The following is an 18,228-nucleotide window of genomic DNA, read 5'->3' on the forward strand; positions in this document are numbered from 1 at the left end:
GCTACTCTCTGTTGTTATCTATGCATAGTCACTTTAATAACTCTACCTACATGTACATATTACCTCAATTACCTCGACACTGGTGCCCCCGCACATTGACTCTGTACCGGTACCCCCTGTATATAGCCCCGCTATTGTTGTTTACTGCTGCTCTTTAATTATTTGTTATTCTTATCTCTTACTTTTTGGGGGGTATTTTCTTAAAACTGCATTGTTGATTAAGTGCTTGTAGGAAAGCATTTCACTGTAAGGTCTACCTACACCTGTTGTATTCGACGCATGTGACGAATACAATTTGATTTGATTTGATTTGAGTCAATGCTGAGACAAAGGTCTCTTTTCCAGATGAGCCCTGTTTAGCACAACAATCAGTGGCGACCCGTCATTCAGGGCCCTGTCATTGAGCCCCACCTGTTAAGCAAAAAAAATTGAATAACAATTGGCCTGGTTTCTTTTGCCATTAATTTGCGTCACATATCAGTTTGCAAACAATAATAATACAAATATAATAAAGTCACATACAAAAATTGTCTCTTTCTTGAGTAAGGCAGCTCCAAAATGCAGGTGTTTCAGCCTAGCTCAGTGCTTTCTGTGGTGGAAAGGCAGACTGTGAATATACAGAGCGTAGGCATTGGTAATCTTCTCTAGTTGCACCGTGATTGGCTCTCAGTGTTCTGTCACTCATGAGGACACTACGTCGCCGCAGAATCTACAGGGAGAGCTAGGCAGTTCAAGCCCCCTTGGGTGCTGCCATAGATTTACATAAAAAGGACCCATCCAAGAAGGCTCAAGGTCATTGGCAACAGATACAATTATTTCAAATCAGGTTATATCTACCATAGCTTTGATTGGACTGATCATGTCAACATCATACTTTCACAATCTTAGCTAGCAAGCTAGCTAGCTAGTCAAGCAGTCATCATCATGAATCACGTCGACAATCTACTGGCAAATCCTTTTCAATCCTTGTCCTGTGAAGAGAAATTATAGATAAAACGTATGGGTGCTCCTTGGCCATTGGACGTAAACATTACACAACAAGTCGGAAAATCACAAATTCAACAATGAGTGGTTTGGAAGGAATCAGTGGCTAACTGCAAGCGTCGCAAAGCAATCACTATTTTGCTTCCCCTGCCTGCTATTCGGTGGAGAGGGTGTGTGGTCCAGGTCTGGGTTTAAATATTTAAAACATCTGTCTGAAAGGGTCTCTTGTACAAGCATAAAAGGATAAACATTCACATGCAACACCATGGGCCAGAAAAGGTAGAATTGGCCATGCTGTCAATCCAGTATGACTTCTGCTGCATTCAAAACAACTGGAAACTCGGATTTGGAAAATCTCAGACTTCAGTGCTTTCAAGACAACTGGAAACTGAAGAAAACGAGCTTCGACAGGGAAAATACGTTTTGAACGGTCATCCACCTCGGAATTACAAGTCGGGAACTCGGGTCTCTTTCTAGAGCTCCGACTGAAGTTCACTGACGTCAGGAATTGACCTTGTTTTTTTCTTCGAGATCCCAGTTGTCTTGAAAGCATCATAAGTCCAGAGAATGCCAGACTTTGATGACAAAGGTTGCCCACAAGAAGGACCGAATTTGGAACATTGTGGCGGGGACTTGCTTCCATTCAGCTACAAGAGCATTACTGAGGTCAGCCACTGATGTTGGGCGATTAGACCTGGCTCGCAGCATGCATTCCTATTCATCCCAAAGGTGTTCGATGGGGGCATTGTCATTCTGAAATGGGAAAGGGCCTTCCCCAAACTGATGCCACAAACTTGGAAGCACAGAACGTCATTGCATGCTGTAGCGTTAAGATTTTCCTTCACTGGAGCTAAGGGGCCTAGCCCGAACCATGAAAAACACCCCCACATCATTATTCCTCCTCCACCAAACTTTACAGTTGGCACCATGCATTCGGGACGGTAATGTTCTCCTGGCATCTGCTGAACAGATTCATCTGTCGGATTGCCAGATGGTGAAACGTGATTTATCACTCCAAAGAACGATTTTCCATTCCTCCAGATTCCAAGGGTGGCAAGCTTTACACCACTCCAGCCGATGCTTGGCATTGCGCATGGTGATCTTAAGCTTGTGTGTAGCTGCTCGGCCATGGAAACCGATTTTATGAAGCTCACGACGAAGAAGTCTTTAGCAACCGATGACAGGTGATATGTACGCGCTATGCACTTCAGCACTCGGCAGCCCCGCTCTGTGAGCTTGTGTGGCCTACCACTTTGCGGCTGAGCCGTTGTTGCTCCTAGATGCTCCCACATCACAATAACAGCACTTACAGTTGACCGGGGCAGCTCTAGCAGGGCAGAAATTTGATGAACTGACTTGTTGGAAAGGTGGCATCCTACCACTGTGCCACGTTGAAAGTCACTGAGCTCTTCAGTAAGGCCATTCTACTGCCAATGTTGGTCTATCCACATACTTTTGTATATATAGTGTATGTCCTGTATGCTACTGCATAAATTATGTAATATGCCAGGGTGATATGTATACTGTAACTAAGAAAGTAATACTAAGAGTATGTTGTGTAGTAAGCTGTTAATAGCCCATGTGTCTCAACCTTAGAATGTGGTTCCTCTCCCCCTCAGAACATAGCGTACTGTTCTGACTTGGTGGTGCACACATAGTCTACAGTCTGTTTTAGAGAAATGTCATTATCAAATATTGAGCTTTCATTGTCTGCTTTTATGCCCCCGTTATTTATCCTAGGGTTCTGACTTGGTGTACAGGAAGAATATTGTAAGAACGGCCCACTACATAAGTCTTATGTCACGCCTGACCTTAGAGATCCTTTTAATTCTCTATTTAGTTAGGTGAGAGTGTGACTAGGGTGGCAATCTATGTTTTCTATTTCTTTGTTGGCCTGGTATGGTTCGTTGTCTCTGATTGGGGATCATATTTAGGCAGCCTTTTCCCACCTGTTGTTTGTGGGATCTTGTTTTTGTATAGTTGCCTTGAGCACTGCAATACTGCATGTTTGTTAAATTCTTTGTTGTAAGTTTCACTATTAAATATAATGTGGAACTCTACGCACGCTGCGCCTTGGTCCACTCATTTCAACAAGCGTGACATCTTAGCTCACTCATTAATGTCTTTATTGAATTTACGGCTAGCCTCTTATCCACTAATTGTTCCCTTATGCCATAGTTTGTACATCTCAATTGTTATATTGCTTATATAGGTCTATCTCATTAGTATCTTATTCATAATTTTAGAGAATGTTGTAATGATGCATTTCATTATTTTGTTTACTTACTTGTATTAGCTCATGTGCTTTTCTTCATGAGGAGGGGATACTATATAATGTTGTTGGGTCCATAACCATGTTTGCCAGTGAAAGTCTCTTCCCATTCAAATATTTCTTTGCTACATAAAGTTCAGTAATAGACCCATGTAATTCCAGTTGATATTGCAAGGGTTGTTTTGTCTGCGAAATGCGTTGTCTGTGCATTGGAATTTTGTCTATAAAAGTGGATGCTAGTGATTACATTTTCCATCCTTTTTAGACCACATAGGCCTAAAATACTTCAATTGGTAGGCTAACTGCGTCTCTCTCTCTCTCTCTGTGGTAACTTAAAGAAGATTAACATTAAGGCCTCGACATCTTGCTGAATTTAGCTGAACTAACATCTATCTGAATTTCTGTCTGTCCATTTTCAAAGCTGAACGAATAGGCCTACCTCGTCGCAGATCGTTTGCTTGCACTTGCTTATACAGTACTTAGAGATAAGTGTTAATTATATAAGAACAAACATTATGAATTTACTTTTTGCGCATGGTTAGAAATGTAAAATTCATGACGGCATTCGTTATTATTGAAGGAAAATTCTTATCGACTTACACAAATCCACAAGGAGTCAGTAGAAACCATATTTGTTTAAGCAAGTCAGCCATATCAGATATTATTTTTAAAAAGGCAGTAAATGAGGCTGAATGAACTCTTTCGCTGCCAGACAAGGCCCCGCTGATAGCCAGGTGTAGCGGTGGTAAGGATTCACTCCATGGTACTGAAAGGAAAGCTCCGCAGTCAGGACAGCTTTATGTAGGCCCTAACAGTTTGTGGGCACCGTTGGTCACCATTTTAGTGCAATCAATGTATTGTTTAGTGTTTTTTTGTGTCGCGGCTTTGCTGGCATGCATCTAAAAAAAATTGGTTGAGTTTGCCCTACCATGATTTACATGCTAAAATCGCTACAGATAACAATATACATCAAAATACAATATACACGTTAAACTACACAACGTGCCACAGAATGCTGCAGCAGTCCGCAAGGTGTGCCACAGAATGACGAAACTTTTAAAGGAGGAACCACTGTACACATTAAAATACATGAAAAGTAAAATACAATCATAAAAAATATACATGTTGTTCAGTAAAACGAACAAAACTTAACCTCTTATTTCTGTTGCCAAATAGCATGTATTACCAAACCGGGGAACGCGTACCGCAATGCCATCGGGGGTACGCCCCCCAAAAATGTGATTCACATTTTTTAAATCGTTTTTTCTTCACATTTTCAAACAGTACATTTATATTTTCCAACGGGGCTATACATAGATTTTCTCGCTTGAGTAGCCTCGTTTCACCGCCCATTTCTTTTTTAACCCTATAGTGTTCAGCAAAATAACAACACAATGTCAAATACAGGTAGCCATTCAGAACAGGCAAACCTCATACTATTGTGGAGTACTTCATTCTTCATGCTGCTGTGGATATGGCTGGGACAATGCTGGGGGAAAAGGCCAAAAAAACTATACAGACAATGCCTTCATCAAACAACACTGTTTCACGATGCATCAGTGACATGGCAGGAGATGTTTTGAAACAATTACTGCTTCGCATACAAGGCAGTGATTTATATGCGTTACAGCTGGATGAGTCAACAGACGTGGCGGGCCTGGCACAGCTCCGGATATATGTCCATTATGTTTATAAGAAAGTAAGAAATCCTCTTCTGGAAACCAGGACAATATGAGAAAATATTTTTAAAGTACTGGACAGCTTTGTGACATCAAATGGACTTTGGTGGTCAAGATGTGTTGGTATCTGTACTGATGGCGCAAAAGCCATGACAGGGAGACATACTGGAGTGGTAATGCAAATGCAAGCAGTTGCAAGCAGTTGCTCCCGACGTCATTTGGGTACACTGCAGCATCCACCAAGGGGCTCTTACTACCAAGGGAATGCCTGACAGCTTGAAAGACGTTTTGGACACTACAGTGAAAATGGTTACCTTTGTTAAAGCAAGGCCCCTGAACTCTTGTGTATTTTCTGCATTATTCAATGATATGGGCAGCAACCATGTAACACTTTTACAACATACAGAAGTTATTGTTATCAAGGGGCAAAGTATTGACACATTTTTTTTAATTGAGAGAAGAGCTTACTAACCATAATTTTCACTTGTCTTACCGCTTGCATGATAACGAGTTTCTCACACAACTGGCCTATCTGGGTGATGTTTTTTCTCGCCTGAATGATCGTAATCTAGGATTACAGGGACTCTCCACAACTATATTCAATGTGTAGGACAAAATTGAGGCTATGATTAAGAAGTTGGAGCTCTTTTATGTCTGCATTAACAAGGTCTTTCCATCATTGTATGATTTTTTGTTTGCAAATGAACTCAAGCTTACGGATAATGTCAAATGTGATATAGCGAAGCACCTGAGTGAGCTGGGTGCGCAATTACGCAGGTACTTTCCCGAAACGGACGACACAAACAACTGGATTCGTTATCCCTTTCATGGCTTGCCTCCAGTCCACTTACCGATATCTGAGCAAGAGAGCCTCATCGAAATTGCAACAAGCGGTTCTGTGAAAATTGAATTTAACCAGATTCCACTGCCAGATTTCTGGATAGGGCTGAGATGAGAGTTTCTTGCCTTGGCAAATCATGCTGTTAAGACACGGATGCCCTTTGCAACCACGTACCTATGTGAGAGTGGATTCTCGGCCCTCGCTAGCATGAAAACGAAATACAGGCACAGACTATGTGTGGGAAATGATTTAAGACTGAGACTCTCTCCAATACAGCCCAACATTGCAGAGCTATGTGCATCCTGTGGTGAGTTATTCACAATTTTTATGAACAAATAAGGTTTTATATGTAAGATGGCTAAATAAAGAGCAAAATTATTGATTATTATTATATTATTATTTGTGCCCTGGTCCTATAAGAGCTCTTTGTCACTTCCCACGAGCCGGGTTGTGACAAAAACTCACACTAATTCTTATGTTTAATAAATGTATCGTATAGTGTGTGTGTGGCAGTCTTACAATGATGGCAAAAAACAACATTTGAGAGTGCGCTGACCTTGGTGCTAGGTGTACGCAGCTGGAGGTTGAATGTTTGAAGGTGTACAGGACTATAAAAAGTTTGGGAACCACTGCTATATAGGATAGCAAGATAACAAGGAGTAGAAGTGAGTAACTAAATCAAACTATCTAAATGGTTAATTAAATGAGGGGAGAAAGTCCAACGCTGACCCTTTGAAACACAACATTAATGAAAAACTGTGTTTAAGAAAAGTAAAGATACAAGCTCTTTAAAGATGAAAGATCTTGCTACATCTCTTTTTTATGAAGTCAAGGAAATAAGGCACAGACACTTTTAGATCTTGGCCTTGTTTCCCAGTGCCTCCGTAGTGTTAAGATCATCATTAGAACCATCTTAAAATGTATCTTTAGTAGCTGAGGTGTTTCCCAGAGCCTTTGTTAGTAAAGTGGCTCTTAAAAACCTTTGCACATCTATGAGTGATCCCGACCACCCATAGAGCAGCCAAAGTGCATCATTAAGCTTATTTTTTACCTCACAATATATACATTTACATTACATTTAAGTCATTTAGCAGACGCTCTTATCCAGAGCGACTTACAAATTATCTTTCTAAAACAATTTATAAGTGTTTTGTGTGAATGATTATACAATAATATCTGTTTCATTTGGGTAATGTGACATTTAAAATATCAATTTGTAAAATGTCACTTTTTTCACATTTTGTTACGTTACAGTCTTATTCTAAAATGGATTAAATAAATGTTTTTCCTCATCGTATCTACACACAATACCCCATAATGACAAAGCGAAAACAGGTTTTTAGAAATGTTTGCAAATTTATAAATAAATAAAGAACAAAAATACCGTATTTACATAAGTATTCAGACCCTTTGCTATGAGACTCGAAATTGAGCTCAGGTGCATCCTGTTTCCATGAATCATCCTTGAGATGTTTCTACAACTTTATTGTAGAATCCACCTGTGGTAAATTCAATTGAATGGACATGATTTGGAAAGGCACACACCTGTCTATATAAGGTCCCATAGTTGACAGTGCATGTCAGAGCAAAAACCAAGCCAATAGTTCAAAGGAATTGTCCGTTGAGGCCTTGGTCAGGGAGGTGACCAAGAATCCGATGGTCACTCTGACAGAGCTCCAGAGTTCCTCTGTGGAGATGGGAGAACCTTCCAGAAGGACAATCGTCTCTGCAGCACTCCACCAATCAGGTCTTTATGGTAGAGTAGCCAGACGAAAGCCACTCCTCAGTAAAATGCACATGACAGCCAGCTTGGGGGTTTGCCAAAAGGCACCTAAAGGACTCTCAGACCATGAGAAACAAGATTCTCTGGTCTGATGAAACCAACATTGAACTCTTTGGCCTGAATGCCAAGCGTCACGTCTAGACGAAACCAGGCACCGCTCATCACCTGGCCAATACCATCCCTACGATGAAGCATGGTGATGGCAGCATCATGAAGTGGGGATGTTTTTCAGAGGCAGGGACTGGGACACTAGTCAGGACAGAGGGAAAGATGAATGAAGCAAAGTACAGAGAGATCCTTGATGAAAACCTGTTCCAGAGCACTCAGGACCTCAGACGAAGGTTCACGTTTCAACAGGACAACGACCCTAAGCACACAGCCAAGACATCGCAGGAGTGGCTTCGGGATAAGTCTCTGAATGTCTTTGAGTGGCCCAGCTAGAGCCCGGACTTGAACCTGATCAAACATCTCTGGAGAGAGTTGAAAATACCTGTGCAGTGATGCTCCCCATCCAACCTGACACCAAATACAGGTGTGCCAAGCTTGTTGCGTCCTACCATAGGAAAACTCCAGGCTGTAATCGCTGCCAACGGTGCTTCAACAAAGTACCTGGTAAAGTGTCTGAATACTTATGTAATTGTGATATTTCAGTTTTTTTATATACATTGGCAAAAATGATGAGGTATTATGTAGATTGATGAGGAAAAAAAACATTTAATACATTTTATAATAAGGCTATTACTGTACGTAACAAAATATGGAAAAAGTGAAGGGGCACTGTTAATGTCTTAATGTGCATATTCGCATCAACCTGAGGCCGTTGCCGAATCTCACAATAATGGGTCTATCTTTCAAAATGCAGGCTCCCACAAGAGGAGATACACAGATTGCTCGACCTTGTGTCTCCCTCAATCAGCCGATCAACTCGCTGCAACTTTTCACTGAGTGCTGAGGTGCAGCTTCTAACAGCCTGTGGGGAGTTTCCTCCAGGTCCTTGGGGATTACCACTGCATCCGAAAATGATTTTTTTAATGAAAAACCAAAATGTGTGCAGGTGAGGGCTTGTTGCTGTATGTATTTGTAGGATAAAAGAAAATGATCTGAGACAGGCCATGCCAGTGTGAGGTCTCCTAGACAGAGAGATCCTGTACATTCTTTGTAATAAATCCAAAATGTATAGCATTTTTCCATATTGAACTATTGATTTAGCTTAATATTGTTGGAATAGTTTGAATGCAGCACAGTTTCAAGACTGAAGTTGGATGTTGCATTTTGGCTAGCTAGCTAGCTAATATTAGCTGGCAAGCATGCAATGTTTTGAGTTGATTATGCCTATTGTCCGGAGGTTGAGGATGGAGAGAAGCACGTGTAGAGAGATGAAAGTTGACCAAGTTATAAGGATACTCCTGAACTACTATTGAAGTGTGGTGTGCTTTTTGGCACCTTGTGACTGCCGTAGTATCAACCAAGTGGGTGCTGCATATTGGTAGTAGTGAATAGTAGCTAGCTACTAGTCCAGTGGCTAGTACGGAACTCCAACTTCATTTGACTAAGTCCTACTACGAAGCCACAGACAGCGTGGATGGCGAGACACCGTGTTGACAATGTGCTGCCTGTCTGCTCCCGGCTCTCCCATTTGACCTCCTCCTCCCTCCGCTGACCTCAATCAAGCCATGAACTTTCTCAACCTTTAGTCTCTTGAACGTCGATCTACTCATTTGGATTAATTATGTTGCTGTTTTAAATTGCTTGTTTTTTTGTTGTTGCTTTACAGCGCTTTGAGATTTCTTTATGTAATGAATAGCTCTAGAAAAGTTGAATAAATTATTATTATTATATTGTGGTGCAGTGTGCTAAACCACTGTGGAGGAATGACAAACAGGGTTCAAATCTTCAAATCAATGATCATTACATGACAAAAATGGTTAGTTTGTGGATTATTGCAATTTGTTTTCATTCATAAAAAATAGTTTGCGAATTGTATAGGCCTAGCCTACGTTTCAAATTAAATGTGGGTTATTAGTCATCTTTGCTTATGACAACTGGCATTGATTTCAGCACCAGGAAACTGGACAACTCCCCCAACGGGATCATGTTAAAAACCGAACACACCCTCAACAACGCTTTTAGCTGTTGCTCTTATAGGTTCACTCTACGTGCTCGTTTGGGAAGCACGTAAAAATTTGGCACGTAAATAACAATTAATCTGGTACGATCATCGTAATGCTTAAGTTCCATCGCATCTGGGAAACAAGGCCCAGAGGCTTTTCTTCTTTGTGTTCCTGCCAGTGAGCAAGACGTGGTGACAAATGATTATCAAACAAGGCCTCAGAGGGATCACACAGCTCCAAAGCTGAGTAAATCAGAAGCATCTAGAGGTGGTAGGTAGCTGCGGTGTGTGCTACCGCCCTGGGGGCACCCAACTCGAGCATTCATCACATCATCAATCACAAGACATGGAGTTATTTACTCAGTTTTCAAAAAAAGATGCCAAATGATAAATATAATAGAAAAATACAGGAAACAAGTAGGGTATAAAGTGATATAATATGGGAGAATAGTACACATAATTCCAGTAAAAAGGTAGATGTACACACAGAAGGTGCACTAGGAGAAAGAGGACTGTGGTAGTCTACTGCAATACTTAATGGATACACAGTATCACAATTATATTCATTGTTTGTTTGACATGAGCAGTAATGTGTTTTTGTTGTAGCCAATCACTTATATTTGGCCTGTTGCACAAATGTGGAGCTGCTATAGGCTACATCATTAACTATTCTGATCTCAGCTGGGAAAAAAGAGACTCCTAACTATTTCAGTGCTTCACAGAGAATAATTCAAATGTCTAAAGATTAATCAACTTCTTTAAAAGACAAATTAATCAAAGGATAATCTGCCCTTTTGCTAATGGTATTAAAGCTAAAAATTCATCTTCCAACTAATCTACAGCCCAGTTCCATGATCACTCAATAAAAGGTCTGCTTGGATGTACTGATGTGATTTTATCAATCGTTACTGATTTTGAAATTGTGTTGTTTGTGAATAATATGTAATTGATGACATCAGGAGCATGCAAATCTTGACTGTTCCCCCTGATATCAGAGCTTTTCTACACCAAATCATGCCCAGTTGACCGCCTGAGAATGAATCTTCAACAGATGCATCTTTAAACTGAAAAATATATAAAATAATTCAACAGGATAGGACATTCCATCAGGTTTAAAACAGTTACAAGATGACTGAGACGAGAAGGTGGACATTTCATCTGATTAATCCCTAAAACGCTAATATACAGTATGCCATACCTGTGCCAGACTGAATAGCTAAAAACTATAGACCCAAACATCATGCAGCTGTATAATCTCATTTTTGTACCTACAGTATATCTGATGTTGTGAGCCTATGTTACAAGAATATGTGACATTTTCAAGTGAAGAATCCTAATAAAATACGTATCATTAAAAAACGATAGAAGCAAATGTTTACCAAGAGCAACTAAGGCAGGCCAAGGACTCAGTTAAGACCATCTACTGGAAGGATTTCAAAGCTCTGATACAAGGATAACTTTGAACTCAGCAAATGGTGGATGTGTGAAGCGAAACCTTTTCAACGGATTCATCAAGAGCAGCCAGGTGAAATTGCAATAAAAATGCCTTGCATACTCAGTGACTATATTTTGTGTTTCCCACATTTTAACAAAAATACTTTTCTACAAATGCCATTTGTATAATGAAACTACCCACACGTAATGAATGCAATCAGGTTTATGGCTAAATAGCTTGAAAGCTGCATTTGTTGAAGTTTGTAAAATATTATTTTGGGTATGTTTTTTCTGCACTTCAAAAAATATCTATGTGCAAGGAGTACATTTCCTTTGGAGGTGTTATGAACCATTTAACAATTCAATGTTTTCTGGTATTACATTGCCAAATGAGTTTTGTTTTTGCTGCTCACTTATTGATTTCTTGCTCAATTTTAGTGTTCCATTACTCTTTGAATCATGATCAATGAAACACTTGCAATGTCTGACATCAACCTTATAATGAGTGCTACATTCTCCAGAAGAGTGTATTGGGAATCAAAATACTTTCAATACAGAGGATACTCAATGATGATTATAATGGAATGAAAATACTGGTATGTAGCCTCAAGATATTATTTTCTTCATAGCTAATATCATCACGCCTTATAAAACGTACAGTATCTCATTAAACACATATGGAATAGTTGAATCTCTCACCTCACATCCACAGCATCTTCCATGACAGTCATATCAGTCTTGCACTTGGCTGATGGGTTGATTGCCAGCTCAGCAGGTGGAATGACAAAGCTTTTACTCAATGGTAACCACATCCCTTCCCCCAATGTGTATGTGAACCTAAAGAGGAAGAATACAAGGATTTTGACATTGGAAACAAAGTGGGAAAAGTGCAGCAAAGTATATTTTGAAAGAACATTGCCCACTTTGTCCACTTCATTTAGTTGTTTTTTTTAAACTTGGGTTTCTGCCACTTTGTTAATGCCTGTTTGTCTGAAATATGCAAATGTCCAGGTCTTCTGGTGCCTTGTTGAGTGGTACTGTAGCTCAGAAGATCAGTGTGGGGAACATCTGTGCTTGCTTTACCACAGGGAAATACAATAAATCCAAAGATTGCCTGCTGCCCATAGTAGCCTTGGAGACTTTGGATGCTTTCAGCATTTGTATCTCTCTGGATAATCACAAGTATATCCTCCGTTATCTTCAAAAACCTTTTACACTCATTTAAACTAAAGGTTGATTGGACTGAGGAGTAGCATGTGATGTTTTTTCTGGCACATCATCTATTACAAGAGTCTGGACCAAGTACTGTATTCTAGGGGGATTCTTGATCTACCCTTGAACTTACTTCGGCATTGTTTACTATCCAGCATCAACTTATTTTTGTTCTATAAGGCTTTTTGTTCTATAAGGCTTCAACATGAATCTCAAAGTCAAACTGTTTATGAGTCACACCTGCATAAAGATGTACATTATGTCTGAAAGAAGGTGTTCGTCTATTTGACACCAAATACAGTTGTATCATTTCTTATATATTATGCATGCATCATCGTAGCACAAAAAAAATTGACTTGTTGATTAAAATGGTTAATGGACATTTTTGCAGACTTAGCATATTTTGCATTTCACATTGTGCAATTGGAATCTAAAAAAATGCTAACTTAGCATAGGAAAAGGCCACCAGATCACAAGCACTGCATGCATTACTAGTCACTTTAGGAAGGGAATGATTAAACCCGCTGTAAGAGAGAGCTTTAATTATGTCCCTCCAATTACCTCCTCTGTTTCCAACTGTAGTGTTATATGAATCAAACTCTCTCAGTCCTACCATTTAATATCATGCACTGGATTCTTCCAAGTGATTATGGGCAGACAGGCAAGTCTATTAAAACAGTATTATTATCCTATTATTTCCCTGTAAGTCATTGCTACAGCCCCATAAGACTCTCTCCTTATCCAGAGGAAATATGCATTTTCTTTGTGGTACAGTATGGGATGATTGTCACGTTCTGACCATAGTTCCTTTTTTATGTCTTTATTTTGGTTTGGTCAGGGCGTGAGTTGGGGTGGGCATTCTATGTTGTTTTTTATGTTTTCCATTTCTGTGTTTGGCCTGGTATGGTTCTCAATCAGAGGCAGCTGTCGATCGTTGTCTCTGATTGAGAATCATACTTAGGTAGCCTGTTTTCCCCATTTTGGTTGTGGGTGATTGTTTTCTGTTTTGTGCGTATTCCTTACAGAACTGTTTCGTTTTCGCTCTTTATTATTTTTGTCATTTCAGTGTTCAGTTTATTTTGTTTATTGAAATGAACACTTACGACGCTGCACCTTGGTCCTCTTCTCCTTCACCAGACGAAAGCCGTGACAATGATGCCCATATGAAACTGCAGGCTATCAACAAGAAATCCCTTAAACAACAGAAGCTTGTGGAACAGTAGCAAGGAACACTCCTCACTGGAGTTTGTGAGCACAGGAATGAATCACAAGAGAAAACAACCTTTGAGGGTGAACCTCTCCACCCATTCAGGGCAGGTGTTTACAGTGATAGAAAGACTTGACCTGCGATACAAACGCAACCAGTTTATTTTCTTCCTGTACTTGATCTAGTTTCTGCCCAAGCCCTGCCCAGGCACTGTGACAGCTTGCAAATGGATTCAACTAATCGAACTCTAACAAGTTACTTATCTAGATGCTAGACTCTTCACACAATTATAGATCCCCATGTTATTTGAGATTGCTGACTGACTAGTGTGTATAGGATCTTATTTTGAATTAACATGCTGCTCTTGATTCACATGATCCCCAAGCTCAGTAAACAACAAATGTTTTTAATTTAAATGTTGTATTCTATTCATGAGTGCAACACTGTTTTGTTAAATTGTAATACACGGATGGGTGACTTGGCAAACGGGCAGCCCCTAAAAACTTTAATTATGTGTGCACGATTTCAACATAAGAGTGTGAGTGGGGTTCAAAGAGGAGCCTGAGACATTTGAATTCCAATGGATGTTGGTGTAAAACGCTTGAGCACAAAGTTACTTTAAACCCGATGCTGAACAGAATATCGAGACAGGCCCCCTGAGCATTAACATTCCAAAGGGGAATCAAATGTATCAAAGAGCCTCATAGAGATGTTTGTATGATGGCTGCTCTCAATGACTAACAAAGACAGCGCTTACAACCATGAGAATAACTAAATCATCCCTGTGAAAATATAATCAGTGTCCCAAATGGCACCCTATTCCCGAAATAGTGCACTCCTTTTGACCAGAGCCCTATGGGCCATGGTCAAAAGCAGTGCACTATATAAGGAATGGGGTGCCATTTGGGATGTAAACTGTTCTTTGTTGAGAGCAGTGTCAAGCAGCATAATCAGTATTGTTGTTGTGTCCTTGGCTTTTGAGAAGGCATCTAGATATTGTATATATACAAAACAAGAGGCATATCATTGATAAGGGTTTTCCCTCCCACGTCCCCAGTCTTTCTCTGTACTCAATTGTAAAATAAATTAGAAAACAACTGTGATGGTTTATATCATAGAATGCAAATGTTGACTTTCTATCGACCAAGAACATTGTGTGATATCTTACGAAACAGGCCTCAGCATTGCTGTAACAACAAATTCAAACTTTTTTCTGTGGTTTCGTGAGGTTGCATGTTTTTCAAAAAAATTGCGCATTCTCATTAATTCCACTGGGCATATGACAACAGAACAAGATATATATAACATTTCAAATTTATTACACATTTCATGCAAGGATCAAATGTACGTACACAAAAGTAATCCGACAAACTTTAACTACAGAACTAAACTGAAACTCTAATTTCAGAGCTGTGTGTGCATGTAGTTAAACTATTAAAATCAGTTTTATGCCTTACACATAAAACAGAATCAATTGTATTACCCGATCAGGGAATTTGTTTTTAAAGAATTAACAAATCCCATGATTTAAGATAATTCTCTTTGTAAACATACCCCATGTAGAGCTCAAATGGTACAAAATGAAATACTGCTTTTTTGTGAACATTACTTATTTATCATGTACAGAGTGATACAATTCTTTCATGCCGTTAAAAGAACAACCTAACTCAGCTTCAACTAAGACAAGATTGGAACTTTGGTGTTTTCTAATGGAACATAATATAAAAAAAACTTAGAAAGTATGTCCTGAAATGTTGTTAGACAGAATAGGAACACACTCTTTTTTTCTTATAGTATAAAATCTACTCGATAAGCTTTCACTTCTTTCTATACCATCTTCAAAAGGGATAATCTGCCGTGTTGTGCAATATCCAATAAACACTATCAGCCATAATCAAATGAAAAAACGTTTCATATTGTAAAAAAAAGTTACTGCCTTCCAACGGGTCAACTCAATTTCATGCTGTTTTAAAAAGGGTTACTTATTTTTTATTTGACGTATTAAGATCCCCATTAGCAATGGCAAAAGCTAGTCTTTCTGGGGTCTGACACATAACGAAAAATACATTACAGACTAAATGTACTTCATTCATTTAAAAACATTAACATGTAGTGTGTGTGTGTGTGTGTGTGTGTGTGTGTGTGTGTGTGTGTGTGTGTGTGTGTGTGTGTGTGTGTGTGTGTGTGTGTGTGTGTGTGTGTGTGTGTGTGTGTGTGTGTGTGTATCTATCAGTTACACATACTGTACATGTCAGGACATACACACAACAAGTAGGTCACATGGGGGAGAGGCATTGTGCCGTGAGGTGTGGCTATATTTGTTTTTTGAAACCAGGTTTGCTGTTCACGTGCACTATATAAGATGGAAGGGAGTTCCATGCACTCATGCTCTGTATAATACTGTACGTTTCCTTGAATTTGTTCTGGACCTGGGTACTGTGAAAAGACCCCTGGTGGCATGTCTGGTGGGGTAAGTGTGTGTGTCAGTGCTGTGTGTAAGTTGACTATGCAAACAGTTAGGAATTTCCAACACATTCATGTTTGTTATAACAACATGAAATGACGCAGTCAGTCTTTCCTCAACTTACCCAAGAGAGATTGGCATGTATAGTATTAATATAAGCCCACTGATTACAATGATGAGCAAGACGTGAAGCTCGGTTCTGGGCCAGCTGCAGCTTAACTAGGTCTTTCTTTGCAGCACTTGACCATATGACTGGACAAAAATCAAGATAAGATAACACTAGAGCCTGCAGGACTTGCTTTGTGGAGTGAGGTGTCAAAAAGCATAGCATCGCTTTATTACTGACAAACCTGTCACCATCTTTACAACCATGAAATCAATATGTTTTGACCATGACAATTTACAATCTAAGGTAACACCAAGTAATTTAGTCTCCTCAACTTGTTCAACAGCCACACTATTCATTGCCAGATTCAGATGAGGTCTAGAATTTAGGGAATGATTTGTACCAAATATAATGCTCTTAGTTTTAGAGATGTGCACTACCAGTTTATTACTGGCCACCCATTCCAAAACAGACTGCCACTCTTTGTTAAGGGTTTCAGTGACTTCCTTAGATGTGGTTGCTGATGCGTATATGGTTGAATCATCAGCACACATGCTTTGTGTAATGCCAGTGGCAGGTCATTGGTTAAAATGTGTTTGGATGAATAGATGTGTACCGTGAGTTATCTTACCTGAAAATGCGATCAGATGGTTGTTCTCCCATCACCAGATCAAAACCACGCTGGAAAATAGTGTACGGCCAGGGTCTGGTGACAAATAAGAGATAGGAGAGAATAAGACTTATTTTCAGTCAAAACCAGTAAGCTGATTTCCGAGACAAGAATGAAATGACTGATTTAAATAAAGAAACATGTTTTATTACTTTAAGTAGAGTGTAACAATGAGTAATCATTGTCTTAGGTCTATCTTTATTTAGTGTTGTGTTGTCTCTCTTGTCGTGATGTGTGTTTTGTCCTATATTTCTTTTTAATTCATTTTTATTTTTAATCCCAGCCCCTGTCCCCGCAGGAGGCCTTTTGCCTTTTGGTAGGCCGTCATTGTAAATAAGAATTTGCTCTTAACTGACTTGCCTAGTTAATGTAAATAAAGGTTAAATATCACAACACGTTACACTGCAATACAAATAGGGCCGGCTCTAGCCTTTTGGGGGCCTTAAGCGAGATTTGGTTTCCTGCAATTGTACACATTTTACCATGGGGAGTAGAGAAAATGTTGCAGTTTTAAAGGTCCAGTGCAGTCAAAAACGTGATTTTTCTTGTCTTTTATATACATTTCCACACTATGAGGTTGGAATAATACTGTGAAATTGTGAACATGATGATAATACCCTTTTAGTGTAAGAGCTGTTTGAAAAGACCACCTGAAATTTCAGCCTGTTTTGGTGGGATGGAGTTTTGGACTTCCATGGTGACATTACCATGCGGTAAATTAGTCAATAGGCCAATAAGAAAGAGATTTACAAACTTAATTTTCCTTTTTCCGCTCCCCACTCTCAGACAGTCCTAGCTAAATTATTGCTTGAGAAATTGCTCTTTGCTAAGAAGCATTTTCTGTTTCCTTTTGACCATTTTAATTGAAAAAAATCACAGTAAGGTACTTAATTGTTACCAGAAATGATTTGATATTGAGATAAAAATGGTTGCATTGGACCGCTAACACACCATGGGGCAGAGAGAAAACGTTTCAATTTGATTAAAAAGATTATGCAATTGTACTCTTTTTGAAAATGACCTGGCTATACTAACTATCAATCTAAAAAGTGTTAGCTGACATGGCTAATTTAATGACTGTCAGTGACTGACATCACAAGAGAAAAACTGCTGATGCACAACCACATTTAAAAATTGCACCTGGTGTATTCTACTATTCTGACTCTCAATAGTAAGTTGAGACCCCGACTGAGTTCCAAAGCGACCGCTTATGTTGCTTATACCTGGCACCGACCCCGAATACACAAGCATAGTTTCTGTTTTTCTTCAGTCCATTAAATATTTATTTTTATTTTCAGCTCAAACATAAAATAAAATATGTTTGGCCTCTTTTCAGCACCCCATCTCCCAACAACATTTCAACCAATCCCCAAAAATGTGGCAGATCAAAAGTAGCACTATGACAGATGCTGTGGGTAAACACACTGATAAAAAATCAGTTCCTCAGTTGCCTGACATGGGATGTG

General features: G+C 39.4%; 1 protein-coding gene across 7 annotated transcripts in view; it reads right to left on the reverse strand.

Annotated features, from left to right (window-relative positions):
- The window catches only part of LOC139550800 (astrotactin-1-like), a 261,506-nt gene that overhangs the window by 147,191 nt on the left and 96,087 nt on the right, over positions 1-18,228 (reverse strand). For all 7 annotated transcript variants that reach the window (XM_071361962.1, XM_071361963.1, XM_071361961.1 and 4 more), the window contains 2 exons: positions 16,724-16,798; positions 11,803-11,940 (listed from right to left, as the gene is read on the reverse strand). In XM_071361962.1, coding sequence (XP_071218063.1) covers positions 11,803-11,940; positions 16,724-16,798 — 213 coding nt within the window. The remainder of the gene's footprint in view (positions 1-11,802; positions 11,941-16,723; positions 16,799-18,228) is intronic.

Source organism: Salvelinus alpinus, chromosome 23, assembly GCF_045679555.1.
Source record: "Salvelinus alpinus chromosome 23, SLU_Salpinus.1, whole genome shotgun sequence".
NCBI lineage: Eukaryota > Metazoa > Chordata > Actinopteri > Salmoniformes > Salmonidae > Salvelinus > Salvelinus alpinus.